This window comes from Ptychodera flava, chromosome 17, assembly GCF_041260155.1.
Source record: "Ptychodera flava strain L36383 chromosome 17, AS_Pfla_20210202, whole genome shotgun sequence".
Classification (NCBI taxonomy): Eukaryota; Metazoa; Hemichordata; class Enteropneusta; family Ptychoderidae; genus Ptychodera; species Ptychodera flava.
In genome coordinates, this window is record NC_091944.1 from 37,231,693 (window position 1) to 37,246,972 (window position 15,280).

A 15,280-nucleotide genomic window follows, 5' to 3' on the forward strand; every position below is an offset into this window, starting at 1 on the left:
TGCACAGATTTTTAGTGCTCAACTGATTTGTATCATCTGTCAGGTCTAATAGCCTTTTTTGACTAACACACATACATCATGCATGCATGCATACAGATATACACACACGTATACACACACGCAGACACATATACACATTCACACACATGTGGTTTAGTGTGTGCGTATATGTATGTGTCATTATGGCAGGGGGAGGGGATCATAAAAAAAAATTGAGTCGGTAAGGGGGTGAGGTGTCATTGAAAATTCGCACTTTGGGCACTCAAAACCTTGGAGCTATTCTTTCAACCAACCCCCTCCCCCGGTCGTAACTAATGACAACTCCCTTATACTACATTTAAAAAAATTTAAACTTTGCCTCATAATCTGCACACAAGTAGACTTTGGTACTGTTGTGAGAATGGGCTAGAGATCTGGAACTGCACAAAACACATGATGCACCTCGAATCACTGAGGGAACGTCAGCGAGCGGAGCGGAATGTGGATACTCCGGCACTGTCTGGGAGTTATTGCTGGGCTTGACTGGTTGTTGGTCGTCACCAGTGCGGCGAGCGCCTGCGCAATGACAAGAGGAAGTACGAAGCTGGGATACCAAGATGGCGGACACTGGGCAGAAGGGACTTCACTCCCTACACGACGTATTTCGAATTGTAGCGGATCAGCTTACTCAAAGAGATTTGGAAATCATCCGAAGTTTCTATCCAAGGGCTCTTTCAGAATCTGAAAAAGCTAAAATCCTTGATGGTTTCGGTTTATTCCTTGCCCTGGAAAAGAATGGACTCTGCGATGCGTCGAATTTCAAACAGATTTTGGAACTGTTGAGGATAACTTCAAGACACGATTTAATCCCATATTTAACGTTAAAAAGGAGAAAAACAGGCAAGTTTAGACACTTTATCCATCTCAAAACATTAATAGAAAAGTGTTCACGGAATTACATTTTTTATGAATGTAACGTCGCCCTTTAATTCATGAAAGGAAACATCTGCTGTTGACGACCGGTTCGACCGCGTCATGGAACAAGACCGCTCTTGCTATTGCTAACGAAAGAAATAGTTAACTAAATCGGTTGTTTTTAACTCGAAAACTTGGCTTTGTCAACGAAGTCTTTTGGTCCTTTCTGAAAGTCTTTGCTTGTTGAAACAAGCTCATAATCATTCAGGTACTATTTCTGAGACGTAATATGTGTATGCTGAGAACGTCACACGAGGATGCGCAACCATATTCGTTATATATAGCCAAAGGCACGGTCGCCCCTAGCGCTGCGTACGCAGGGCTATGTCGCCCCCCGGTTTCGCATCTTCCAGTGACCATGGTGGTAAAGGAACATTTCTTGGAGTAATGTTTGCGACGTATAAATATTACATCTTGGCATGGTAAGAGTTAATTTGATCGTTAACAAAAACTCACAAATAAACAAAAGACTTCAATGATAAACCAGACTTGTTACCACAGCTATAACTGACCTAGCTGTGAATACGCAATGGTGCTGTGGTGTATCCATCACACTCGGGTCAAGAGTCATCGCCACAGAACCGCTGCGAGCAATCCATATTTTTTATCGATAGTTTACTACGACGCTGATCGGCGTCGCTGATTTAGCTTGCAAAATAATGAAATATACTAGTCTTTGAATAAATCAACTTTTACTTGACTGTCTACACTCATTCTCTACCCTGCTAACAACCTTGACAATAAGAACATGTATTTTCAACCTTCCCATGAACTGTTGACGGTTTCTGCAACGTTTGCCCTCTCACATAAAATGCATTGAATACATTGGAGGTCAAAAGTTCAAATTCGAGCAGGAACTGTTGGTGGCTCACGGAAAAATGGTTGAGAAAATATGTTCTCAACATCAAGGTAGCTAGCAGGAGTAGAGAACAAGTCATAGACAGTATGATAAAGCAGGCGGCCATTTTATTACGATTTTTTCATGTACAGAGCCATAACTCAGGCATGTTTCTACAGATTTTATTCAAAGTTGGTTCAAGGACATTGACCAATGTCATAGCTATGCACATCAATTTTTTTGTGATACAATCCAATATGGCCGCCGTGCGGCCATTTTGTTACGATTTTTTCATGTACAGAGCCATAACTCAGGCATATCTCAACCAATTTTATTCAAAGTTGGTACAAGGACATCAACCTATGTCATACACATGCACATTGACTTGTTTTGTGATACAATCCAATATGGCCGCCGTGTGGCCATTTTATTACGTTTTTTCATGTCCAGAACCATAACTCAGACATGTATCAAGCAAATTTATTCAAAGTTGGTACAAGGAGATTGACCAATGTCATACATATGCATGTTAATTTGTTTGTGATACGATCCAATATGGCTGCTGTGCGGCCATTTTGTTATGATTTTTTCATGTACAAAGCCATAACTCAGTCATATTTCAACCAATTTTAATCAAAGTTGGTACAAGGACATTGAACCTACCGTATGTCCTACATATGCACATGATTTGTTTTGTGATTCGATCCATTATGGCCACCATGTGGCCATTTTATTACGATTTTTTCATGTCCTGAACTACAACTCAGACATGTATCAAGCGAATTTATTCAAAAGTATTTTTTATCACAGCCCTAATGAAGAGGACTCTATCCTCTCTGAGGACCTGTAATCAAAGCACCCATTAACAAGTGGGGACTGTGTCATCAACGATAATTTATTTTACACAATGTTAAAAGAATGTAATTTTGATCACACTTGTCTGCCAGAAAACCCCTCGTTATCTTCATGGTCACATGTTCATCTCTAGTTGACTGAGGATGGCAATATAGTAACATGTATAAAGTAGCTCTGCATGGAGGTCTATGTGTTGCTACCATCCACCATTGGTTGTACATTTATGTGTGGCTGGATGCAACATAGACTTGAATACAAGGTATAAAACTGCAGTTTGTGCAGGGCAGCATTTTCATAGTGTTACACCATTTTTTCTGTGCATTAATTCCATGCAATCCTGTAGGCGTTGTTGCACTGAGTTCTTCAATAAGATGGGATACTTGTGTCCCAATACCTCTAGATATTTATTATTATGGGTTTAATATCCTAAAAATTTGCATGATATTATGAAAGTGTCGTGTTAGTGCTCTGTGAATAAAGTAGTTTTCTACATTTCATATCTATATCCAAAATGGGGGATATTTGATCATGATAATTGTTTCATGAGAAGTGTGAAATGCATCACTTTAGTCACAATTTTACCACACAGTACATGCAGCTGTACTTGCCTGTAGGTATCAGCAACAGACTTATTGTTATCATGTTAAAACTGACAAGAGAGGATAAATCATTTTCATCTGTATTACTCAGATAGCAGCCAAATGTGAATTTGTGTCTCCATTTGTATGTGACTGAGTCTGTGATAATCTTGTATTCATTACTGTTTGAGAACTATTTCTTTTGTTTGATTTTCATGAAAATGATACTCTTCAAGAAATACATTACAGGTAGAACAGATAGGTTCATAAAGTATCTGCCATGACTGTTTTGCTGGTCAAAATTTGTGACAAATGATGCAAAATTGCAGTCTGGGGGAGAGAGAGAGAGAGAGAGAGAGAGAGAGAGAGAGAGAGAGAGAGAGAGAGAGAGAGAGAGAGAGAGAAATGCTGTGTATGTAGAACTGGCATGTTTTTTTTTTGATAGGTTTGGACATTACAAGGTAGAGTTGTGAGTGTTTATTGTGTAGCAAGGAGTGTGGACATGGATGTCACTTTCACATCATATAGAGTCATTAGATTTAACCCTTTGAGCACCGAAGTCAATTTTTGTCACCTGTATAAGATATACCCCAGGCAAATTTTATGTAATTTTTGCTAGAATTTTGATAAAAATCTGTAGAAAATTAATTGTGATGTCCATTTGGTCCAAAATTATGAAAAAAAAAATGCAGAAAAATTCATGAAATTGGTAAAATATTGTACTGAAATTTTCACAGAATTACTTAAGTTATATTGATCAACAGTGAGGTGTCAACACTGTGTGGGAAACTGATAGTTGCATCTATTCCATGCCACATCCATGCTTGAATGCCTGTTGGACAGTCCATATTATTCATTTTATACTGGACTATTCTGTGTTAACAGCCATACATGTAATGATGCAAGACAAGCCATAATCATGATTTGCACAAATGCACTGAAGTTTTACTGTGATTTCTCTCATACAGTTTGTCCTGATCCTGTAGACAAGTACTTAGATGATACAGCATGTATTACTAAACAGGAAGATGTAGAACCTGAAAATAATGTGTTAATTCAGAGGCAAAAAGGCAAATGTGTGAAAGGAAAAGAAAAAGCAGATGTAGCTAAACGCATTCAAGAACCACCACAGAAAAAGAGAAGGAAATCTACAAAAGAAGTCAAAGTACAGCAAAATGAAGAAACAAAAGAGAAAGAAAAATTCACGTGTGGTAAGTTGTGATCAGGACTCACTGGTATCTCATCCACAGTGAATGTACAGTCATATGTAAAAGACACAGTGTGTTGGGCATCTGACACACAGTTATCTACTTTACTGAGTTGTAAACTTTCAGAATCTACAGGACCATATTCAGTGTTGTGATGAAAGCCTTGAATGGTCTGAAAACTGCATGTATTTCCCTGTATGCATGTAGTGTCATGCATATCAAAAACATTGAAATCCCTAGAATCCTGCAAATTTATAAACTATATAGTAGACCATGTAATAGATGCAGAAACTGCACTGGACATGGCACTGACATAAATCTTGAAGGTGTATGTCTACAACCATCAACTACCAGATGACTTGCATGTCAAGCATGTTTGAAACCACACATCAGAGCTTCCGTTAACGCAAATTCTACTTATTTCATGCATAATTACTCTGCAGTATGCAAATTAATTGACGCCTGCGTAATCCAATACACATTGAAAAAAACGCAGTCTCCGTGACAAAGAGATGAGCACAGGTGGTTTCCCTCCAGTGCGTAGTTTATCCAGGACCAAAAATTAAAATGTTTGCTGATAAAAAATGTTCAGAATTTTACAATATTTTGTCCTACATTGTGTCAATTATGTTGCATCAATCGTTTCCTTCAAGGCTGTACCAATGAAAATGTTCAATCGAGTTCGTCGTTATTTCTAAAAACATGTTCTTTGTTCTGTTGCGCCCAATGCGTACCTGTATACCCTGAGGATCTCCCCAGTGAATATTAACAAATTTAAGCTAATGCCAGCTGACTTAGAAATAATAGTTTTATGGCGGTCTGCAGACTTCTTTACCATGAGTATCATGTACTCTTTCCAAATATTGCAAAGTTGGCTATTATGATTCCAGTCTTCATCTGTCCCATGTGAATGTGGGTTCAGTACCCAAAATATGATTAAACATCAAAAAGTAGTTGTCCGAGGGAAGATGTCATAAATAATCTGATAGTGATAACCATGGAAGGGTGAAGACTTGGCAAATTTGACTTAAGAGCAGCAATGATAGAGTTCAGCAAAGACATCGTCGGAAGTAGTAGACAGAAAAAAGTAACGATTCCGCCGACAGAGAATAGAACAGAACAATATTAGAAATTGTACAACTCGTCAAAGAAAAAACATTTTCAATGCTGATGTTTATTGAACACTTTATTCATTGACTTTTCAACTAGTTTTCGATATCACATATACAGCTATTGTATATGTACTTACACGTACTTGTATGCATTTTTGATACATTTTACGCAGGTTTGAAAATCCTAATGGAAGCTCTGACACATGCAGCAAGAAAAAAAACATTTTCAACATTTTAAAGTTTACTCGATATTTCTAGATTTGTGCAATTAGTATGAAAGAGTTGTTAAGAAGGCAAGATCAGCATTACCTTTTTCACTTTTGTCCATTTCAGACATCCGATTACGAGTGCGAGCGGAGTACTGCCACCACGACAATGCCCTTCAAGGTAACATATTCAGTAACAAAGCTGAACGGATCGAGAGGCAGTTTGAGAAATTCACACAGGCTAGTACAATACTGAAATCTCGAGATCTTGGATCAATAATTTGTGACATCAAGTTTTCTGAGTTGACATATCTGGATGCCTTTTGGCGGGACTATATCAACGGATCACTTCTTGAAGCCTTAAAGGGTGTCTTTATAACTGAATCATTAAAGCAAGCTGTTGGACATGAAGCCATAAAACTGCTTGTCAATGTAGATGAGGACGACTATGAGGCGGGCAGACTTAAATTACTGAAAAATCTGACACAGTAAACTGATGCAGTGATCTTGGTCTGGATTTTGATGATGTGGTTCAAAAATAAGACCAAGGAGACAGTCTGTGTTACTTTCCAATGAACAACTGACCCTACAAAGTATATATTTTCTGGTGTAAGTATAGGGAACCACACACTTCACTTGTTGCTCATATTCTACAATATGGTAGTTTGACAGGTTTAACATTCTTAAACAATGATTTTGTATCCGACTGTTTGGTCTGGCTGATTAATATGTTTATTTGTGACTGAAACATTTGCAGTCTCAAAATACCATCTCTGTAGTTGTTTTACTTTACTTAGTGTAATATCCATACGTTTTGCTCAACCTTTTTTTGCACTGTGTTAAGGAAAGTAAAAGCTTGTTGTAAAAATCACAATTAAAGTTGAAATGCAACAGGGAAATTTGTCAGCCTTGTACACAGGATTGCTTGATCAAAAAACACTGACAAGTTAATAAATGGTTTGACTTTATGAAAGTATTGTATATCAGACTGACAGGATAGGGAGTCAATGGAGGGGTTCACCCCAAAGCAAACCCATATTTCAAGTGTTCTAGTAAGCAAAAAAAACACTGTATTCTGTCTGTTTCATGTTGTAGAAATTACAAAGAAAAATTCTCAAATCAAACATGGTATTTAAATATCACAATAGCCACTTTGCCATGTTTTATGGTGAAAAACACATTAAATGGCACTTCAATTCAGTAAAATAGACACTTATCATGGCCTATGATCAATTACTGGGAAGTAATGAATGTAGTGACAATATTTTCATCAGAAAAGATCTCCAGAGAAGTTGATCCAAAATATGAAGTCTCGTCGTCATGAAGGTGAACTGTCCTTTGAAGCTATTGTCTGATATAACTGTATTTATAATAATGTGCATCCACACACATTTATTACATAAAATCAGTCTGCTATGCTTACCAGCTAACAATTTTTCTATCCAAACATTTTAAGCCACTCAGTCCTGAAACCTTCACATTTTAGTGTCAAGGTTATTCAGGTATGGTACCAGAATGTCTAGACTGACAGGATTAATGTTCATGTATTTCAAGTTTACATATTAAAGAACTGTGCATAAAACACCCATCATAATTACAAAGAGTGTTTACTGTCCTGCAGTAGTATGCTACCACCATTCAACATTTCACTAGGGGGTTAAAATAGCTACTTTTAATTCAAAACTGGTACACATTGTTCTTCTGTGCCAGAGTATATGGTGTGAAGTCAATATCTTGCCCCAAGATATATACAACATGTAGCAACTCAAGTCAGAATCTAGCTTTTCTACAGGTATAGTGTTTTGTGAACATTACAAGCTAGTGTTTACTAGTGTTTAGTTTATATCTGGTGAGTTTGACGAAATCAACAGACATTATTTTGACATTGTTTTGCAAGGGTTCACATTCAATAGTTTTTATTAGAGATACAAGAAACAAGTGTACCTGGTTACAGAACTTGGAGATATGTTATGAAAGAGTACAATGTGCTGCACATCATTCATGCCTCCCGTTAAACCGAAAATTGACTTCAACTCTACAAAATGATTGAGTTGTGTACAGGCACTGAAATGCAACATTCTTTGATTGAAATGCCTTTTGATACCAAACTAAGGAGGAAATCTGTTCAATTACAGCTAATTAGAAACAGATTTCTCAATGTTATTTCTTTGTGACATGTTTTTTTTTTATATGTTTGTTTTTGTTTGATGTTTGATATGTAAGAGAGATATTTTGCTGCTTGATCAGATACAGGGATAGCACAACCCATGTAAATAGTGTAGAAACAGATAGCAATGACTGAACAGAGAAAGCAGTCACTCAGAGTGCATCCACAGGTAAATGTATTGGTCATTTGAAATCATCTGGCAAGGGTGAATAAATCCATTGAGTGTTAAGGTCTGAAGACCAGTAGTATGATACACTCACAGCATTTCCAGCCTGCTCTTTGTTGTCCTTTGTAGTTTGATCACATGCATTAACTGTCACCTGGTCCTGAGTACTAACTGGATGGCAACTGAAGGCGTATGCAAAATATAAGTAATGCCAATCTTGAGACCACTGGATTTGTTCACCCCTGTATCTGTATTTGGTATTCAAGTTTTTGGTATTCAGTAAAATTTTGTAAAAACTTTCAACTTGGCAATAAATAAGGCTGCACTCAATTAAGTCTCAATCTTCCGTTGCGATTGTTAACATTTCATATTCTCCTGATGAATGCCAGCAGAATATGAAACTTTACTGTGCATGCAAATGATTTTTGTTTATTTTCATGTCAGTTTTGTCCATTGGTTGTTCCTGCTCCTTCACTGGAAACTGCCAAGTGGTTTCTCCTTATGGAGTAGCATTTTGTTGTAACTCAGGTGATCTGTCTCTCTCTCCCCCCCCCCAAAAAAAACAAACAAAAAAACAAACCACTAGTCTACACATGATATACCTCACCCAGATTATGATTCACCATGTTATTAAATGGTATTTAGGATGTTGTTATGTCTTTTCTTCCTTGTATCACAACTGGAAGTTGTGATATAGAGGTGGTTTCAACCGGTGTTTGATGTCGTCCATTTCCGTAAACGACAAAAAGTCAAAAACTGCTGAACAGACTGCGTTGATATTTGATACCGATACATAGACTGGTTCCAAGGTTCCAATTCGAAAAATGGAGCCAAACGGAGCGCCGGTTAGATAGTTTTGGGAAATTTCTAACCCCCCTTTTTTATCTAATTGATTTTAGGGGTCTTTCATATATGTAGTTTTGGAATGTACACCAATCCTGCATTGTGGACTGTTTTATGAGTTGTTGAACAGAAATGAGGTTTGATGAATGTTAGAAATATGCAGGATGGCTGATTCGAAGTATAAGAGATTTCTATGGTCTTTTGGGCATCAAAAGCATTAAAAAAACATATTTCATAGTTTAGATTCTCACTTTTGAGATGACCCTAGGCATTTGTTAAGTAAACATCCTTGAGTCAATATACAGACTTTGACATTCCAGAGATTAAGTATCCACAACCTCACATGTTACAGTCTTTCACTACAATGGTATGGCCCAAACCCATTGTTATCAATGGAGAGTGTGGACCTGTCTACAGGAAATTGGGGTGAACAGGTTAGACAATGACGTTACAAGTTGTAGGTTAGTTATCAAGGTAGCACCAGCATAGAGTCCTGAGCATCTGTCCATGTGTTCTCACAGCAAATTACAGGGAAAAAATTATTTGAGAAGTTTCTCTCCTTTAAATAGAAGTATATTACAATTTAAACCTGTCATGGATAGATTGCTCTCAAATGATCTGAAACACAGTTATTGCCCATTAGCAACAAATCTATAGCAAGATTTATGTAAAGTTCATGAACTTACACAAGGTATTAGACAAAAGATGACCATGACTTTGCTACTTTTCAACATTTATTTCAATCAGATTTCCCCAGCTTAGTGTATAATTTTGTAATCTTAATTACTGTCAACTTAGCTTTACTAACTTACTTATCTACCTCATTATTCTTACACTACTGTTATACCTTATAACCACAAAATTTCAAGAGATGCATATATGATTGTCACGTAAACAAACAATTTACAAATATGTCTTCTGCTTTTTCTCCATATACATATACATGTCTCTTTTCTCATAAAAATGAGCTTAAAATCGCAATGTGAAAAATAGTCTTTCAGCTATATGTTGCTCATTGACTTCGTGGTCTGTCTAATTCACAGTGAGTGTGGTTGTTGATAAATGCCGATAATACTAGGCGGTCATTATGTCCAAGCGCCATTGGCGGTATTTTTTAACATAATGACCATAGGTCATTATCACATCTGGAAGTTGTGATATAGGGTTAGCTTCAACCGGTGGTGGACAGTGTCCATTTTCCGTAAACGACAAAAAGTCAAAAACCGCTGAACAGACTGCATTGATATTTGGTAGAGATATTCAGACTAATTCCAAGGTTCCGATTCAGAAAAATGGAGCCAAACGGAGCAGCGGTTAGATAGTTTTCGGAAATTTCTAACCCCCCTTTAACTAATTGATTTTAGGGGTCTTTCATATATGTAGTTTTGGAATGTACACCAATCCTGCATTGTGGACTATTTTGATGAATGTTACAAATATGCAGGATGGCTAATTCAAAGTATCAGAGATTTTCATGCGCTTTTGGTAATAAAATTGATAAAAAACAACATTTTTAATGTTTTAGATTTCTCACATTTGTTATGACCCTTAACATTACAGACTTGATGACATAACTAGCTGCTGGACCTGTTTACTGGCGCATTGATTTAAAGACAAAGATCGTTTTATTTTGTAATAAGGACGTGTGATTTCGTAAAACATAGTCTATTAGCCTGGAAATGTGATTTTTGCGAATATTGCTTACCCCACTGACAAACAGTGTGGTTTGAAAATGGCTGGATTCGCTACTTCGGGACTTTGTTTTGTGTGTGCATTTACTGACAAACTCCAAACCCGCAGCACCTACCCATTCAGTATTTCATGTACAGGTGTACCCACCCTTACCGAAATTTTAGGCCTCCCGCAAACTGTTACTGCCAAATTTGCCGCAAGCTTTGCAGTAAATTTGCAGCAAACTATTTGCCGCAAATATGCGGGTGGTTCATTTTTCAGATGCAAATTAGGTTTCTTGTGAACTTGCTGCAAATATGCAGCAAACTCCCTGCCGCAACGTTGCTGCAAACTCTTTGCAGCAAATTTGCAGCACAATCCTTGCAGCAAACTTGCGGCAAATTAATTTGAATGTTACTGAAAATTTGCCGCAAACTCCATACAGCAAATTATTTTATTTGCGCTGACCATTGTTTCTCGTGAAACTGGTATTTCAGAGTTTAGTTGGATAAAACACATCTTGTGCTGTCCACAGTCCGCCAATAATAAATATTATTTATCCAACTAAACTCTGAAATACCAGTTTCACGAGAAACAATGGTCAGCGCAAATAAAGTTATTATAAACAAAAAGATGACAGAGAGAAAAAGGTTAAATTCAATTGTGGTACAATTTATTTTATATGCCATGTTCATTTCATGCCACATAAGTGTCATGATCATCATGTCAAGATTTTCTTTTGACTTGAGAAGTTTCATGTAACATTTGCGATTTGGCTTTCTGTTCTCTGAATTTCTTGTCCCTTTAGTGTACCAGCAATGGATTCTGAAAAATATAAATCGTTCAGGGAAGAGTGTAAGTCTTTACCGTTTGACCAAACATTGTAAATTTCATGAAAGAAATCGATAATTATTTGAAAATGAGACAAAATCAAGTTGAAAAATTGAAGCAGAAAATGCATAAATATTCATGATCGAAATTAAATTAATAATGATTAAAATGTCCGACAGCGGACAACTCGCCGTATGTTGTTTACATACACGACGGCGACAATCTGCAAAAATCTCAGCACTTACTGTAAGTAACTGTGAAACGAAAGTGAATTCAGTATGAATCAGTACTCAACGAAAATTTATCTTAGGTAAAGATTGCAATACAACGATTACAGAACATAATTATAGCGATCGATGTACAGACGAACGGTACATTGACTTACATTTCTGAACGGCTCGCAGACGCTGGACGATTCCCGGTCCGGTTGCAGGTCTCACCGTGCTGTGTGTAAATACCGTACTCAGAAAATATAGTCGGCATCTTTACTGCCGCTCGCGTTCACAAATTTAGAACTCCGCCTGTCCCTGGTACTGTATACACGTTTTTGCAACTATGTGATATCATTTGGCTGGCGATTCCATAGAAAGATCACGAAATTGTCCACTAGAAAACTCCCTGCTCACAAGTACGCAGCCGACACTGGCCGATGGTACTAAAATCTAACTTCGCGCCGATCAAGCCTCATGACGATAACGGAAGTGCGATCTATAAATCATTACGCGATTGATAATGTAGTCCCGTTTTTAAATGCTGGAATTGACTCTACATCTGCACCAATCCGTTATATTTCATACTTAATATAGCATTTAATTTATTAGTTTAATGAAAATGGTTATTTTTATCATAGAAAGACTAAAAAGAGAGTAAAAATTCTTTCAGCACGAAGAATCAATATCAATGCGCGAACTGACCTTGATGAACCGTGACCGGAGAGTGTAAACATGTCGGCTGCTCGCAGCTGATACACAGGACGTGTTGGACGTTGGTGAAGCGGCGCTTTGAATTTTCGTACAGCGACCAGCGACTCGGGATGGAGTGTAATCCTAAACCTCAAATTTGTGCTCGGCAATATAACTCTAACGCTGAAAACATGGACAAAAGCCTTTTACCTCGACCCATGTTATCAGAAGGCGAGATTTTGTCAGCGGCATCGATGGGACAGACTGTAAGCTGCAGTGCATTGTACGTACCGTATACATGTACTATATTGATGGGATGAATACTAGAATAGCTTGGAGCACAGCCACTACTCTGCTTGGAGGTAGTAGCGGAAACATTACTGTACAGATTTGCAGTAACAAAAGTCTACGACGTGTCCTTACAGACCATCATCAACGCACATTTCGTTCGAAACTGTTTGCATTTTGGTATCATTCGCAGAAAATACAGGGTGTAACTTGCAAGACAGACAAGTCCCTGTTTCAAAAATTTGTTTCCCTAAAAATTCAGTTTTCGATCCAACCATAATTTACCCAACCAGATTGTCAAAGGGCACTTTTATTACATCATGTCACTACAGTATATACTATAGATGCACTCTATATCCATGCAATGCTTTCACCAGCATAACTGAAGCTGTTCATTATCTAGCATTACCAGTTATTATAATTTAAAAAGTGGATTGTCTGTTATGAAATAAATGGAACATAAAATATAAATGAAAGATCAATTTTATGTTGCTTACACATGACTGGTCACGAAGTGCAACAGTACTCAGTGTGTAGTGTGTACTCCCTGGTAATGAAATAGTGGGAAATATGTCAATCATGTGTTGCTGCATATTTGCAGCAATAATCTGGTTTGCCGCAAATTTGCAGCAACTTAGTCGTTTACCGCAAATTTGCTGCAAACTGACTTAAGGGTTTGCAGGAGGGTCACATCTACCTGCAAACTTCTGCAACTCCTTCCTGCAAGCTATATGCTTGCTGCATATTTGCAGCAAACTTACGGCAAATTTGCAGTAGAAATAATTTTCGGTAAGGGCAGAGATAGAGTAGTTTTCACAATGTGCCAGTTGTGATCAAGTGCCATTGGTGCTATTTTTGTGACTTGATCTGTAAATGAAAGTCACCTGTTCTCTCATAGCCTAGATCCTATTCGTCGCTTTCAGCCTCCGTGCCTCCAACCCCACTCAATCTAGCCTCGAGGTCCACTTTTAGCACCGTACAATGCAAAACAGCTTATATAGAAGTGAATGGTCTCCAGGAGAGACAATGATGTCACTGGCGTCCCTTTGAAAGTCAATCAGTCAAACTGTTCCTGTCATGATTGGCCTATGATTAAATGGGTGTTACTCATTAATATTCATTATGCCATATTATGGCACAAGTTCTCTGGCTTGTTTATGAGCAACACCCATTTAATCATAGGCCAATCAGAAGAGGAACATTTTGACTGATCGACTTTCAAAGGGACGCCAGTGACATCATCGTCTCTCCTGGAGACCATTTTTGCATTCTACAGTGCTAAAAGTGGACCTCGAGGCTAGATGGAGTGCGGTTGGAGGCACGGAGGCGGTAAGCGACGAATATAATCTAGGCTAGGTCTCTCAAGCCTCATTCCAGCTACCATTTGATGTTCTTTTGTTTATTCACGAGTAAGCAAACTGTCAAAAGCTGCAGCAACTTTGATGTACCTTGCAAGGTTAAAAACTATTTCATGGTCATTCCCTTCAACTGTTTGTATCCTCAGGATTCCCAGAGTTATTTTCGTCGTCATAAACCATGCTGTTTATACTCACTTTGAAAGGCACTCGGTGGACCAACAGGACTCCATACAGGTGCCTCTAACCCTTGTCTGGCAAAGTTCATGTATCAACATGAAGTCAAATTGGTGAAAACTATTGATGCATAACATGTCCCACATGTTGCATTTGAACAACAACTTGAATATTTGAAGACCCCTGAATATCTAAGATACTGTACTGACCAAACCTGCTATGATATACCATGCCAAGTAGGTTATTGGTCATTAATGCTTTTTACTGATTAGCAGATGGGGAAGTGACAGGCCTGGTAGGGGAAGGCTATATTGAGATAAATTTAGATTAGTGAGTATTGCATTTGAACTTCAATATTCATGTATATTGTCACACTGAAATAGTAAGGATGGTTTCATCTCAGGACAGTGCAAGCAAAGAAGAAGGAAGAAGGAAAGGAGATGCTGGACAGGAAAGCAAAGGATGTTTGCTGTTGCCAGCTCTATACTTGTTTGGAATTCTGCAAATGCCAGGTACATGGTCAAGTTTGAGTGTAATTGTTAAATTTGGTAAAAGGACAATGCACTTCAACAGATAACACAGTTTGCTGGCAACATTTGCTATATGAATATGCAGTGAGATCAGTTTCCATGTGTATATGCATTACAGCGTATAACATCACAATGATCTATTGTCACTGCCATGTGTTTTGCTTAGTTGTCAAGCATGGTATTTTGTAGTCCAAATAAAACTTTTGCTAATGTTGAGTTTTTATAGATGTACCAGTAACTGCACATACATCAGCAGCATTATCTCTGGTATGTTGTATTGTTCAGTATACACAATAAATGATTAGTACTTGTGTTTTTACCAATATTTTCAAATTCATATGGATTTATTTCTGAATTATGTTTTTGGTGATTTCTCTTCCTATTTCATAGCTTAGCCTTTGATGAGAAAGACTGGATTATTTTGATATTTCTAATTTATTTCAAAGTTAGATTTTGAAAGTACCCACATTGTTGAACATATAGCATTGTCAGTGGGTTTATTTGGTCATCCTGTCTTCTCCATGATATGCTGAGAGCTACTTGTAGCTGTATCTGATTGGAACAGATCTAAATAAAATACTACACAAGTGGTACTGCAT

At 37.6% G+C, this 15,280-nt stretch overlaps 1 protein-coding gene and 1 long non-coding RNA gene across 2 annotated transcripts; one reads left to right on the forward strand and one right to left on the reverse strand.

Moving 5' to 3' along the window:
- Positions 1 to 548: 548 nt before the first annotated feature.
- LOC139116236 (death effector domain-containing protein-like) lies at positions 549 to 8,414 on the forward strand. Its single transcript, XM_070678820.1, has 3 exons — positions 549 to 879; positions 4,194 to 4,436; positions 5,879 to 8,414. Exons 1-3 carry the CDS (start codon positions 597 to 599, stop codon positions 6,241 to 6,243), a joined length of 891 nt encoding a protein of 296 aa, XP_070534921.1. The 5' UTR covers positions 549 to 596; the 3' UTR covers positions 6,244 to 8,414.
- Positions 8,415 to 11,249: 2,835 nt separating this feature from the next.
- Positions 11,250 to 12,445, reverse strand: LOC139116237 (uncharacterized). The gene is made up of 2 exons (XR_011548264.1): positions 11,815 to 12,445; positions 11,250 to 11,423 (listed from the first exon to the last, which is right to left on the reverse strand). It is a non-coding gene; the product is annotated as an uncharacterized lncRNA (long non-coding RNA).
- Positions 12,446 to 15,280: the final 2,835 nt, after the last annotated feature.

Bases quoted from the DNA above. Each gene is read 5' to 3' on its own strand.
- LOC139116236 (XM_070678820.1), top strand. From the start codon at position 597: ATGGCGGACACTGGGCAGAAGGGACTTCACTCCCTACACGACGTATTT. The intron at 880-4,193 runs GCAAGTTTAGAC...TCTCTCATACAG, and splicing joins GTTAAAAAGGAGAAAAACAG to TTTGTCCTGATCCTGTAGAC. The intron at 4,437-5,878 runs GTAAGTTGTGAT...TGTCCATTTCAG, and splicing joins GAAAGAAAAATTCACGTGTG to ACATCCGATTACGAGTGCGA.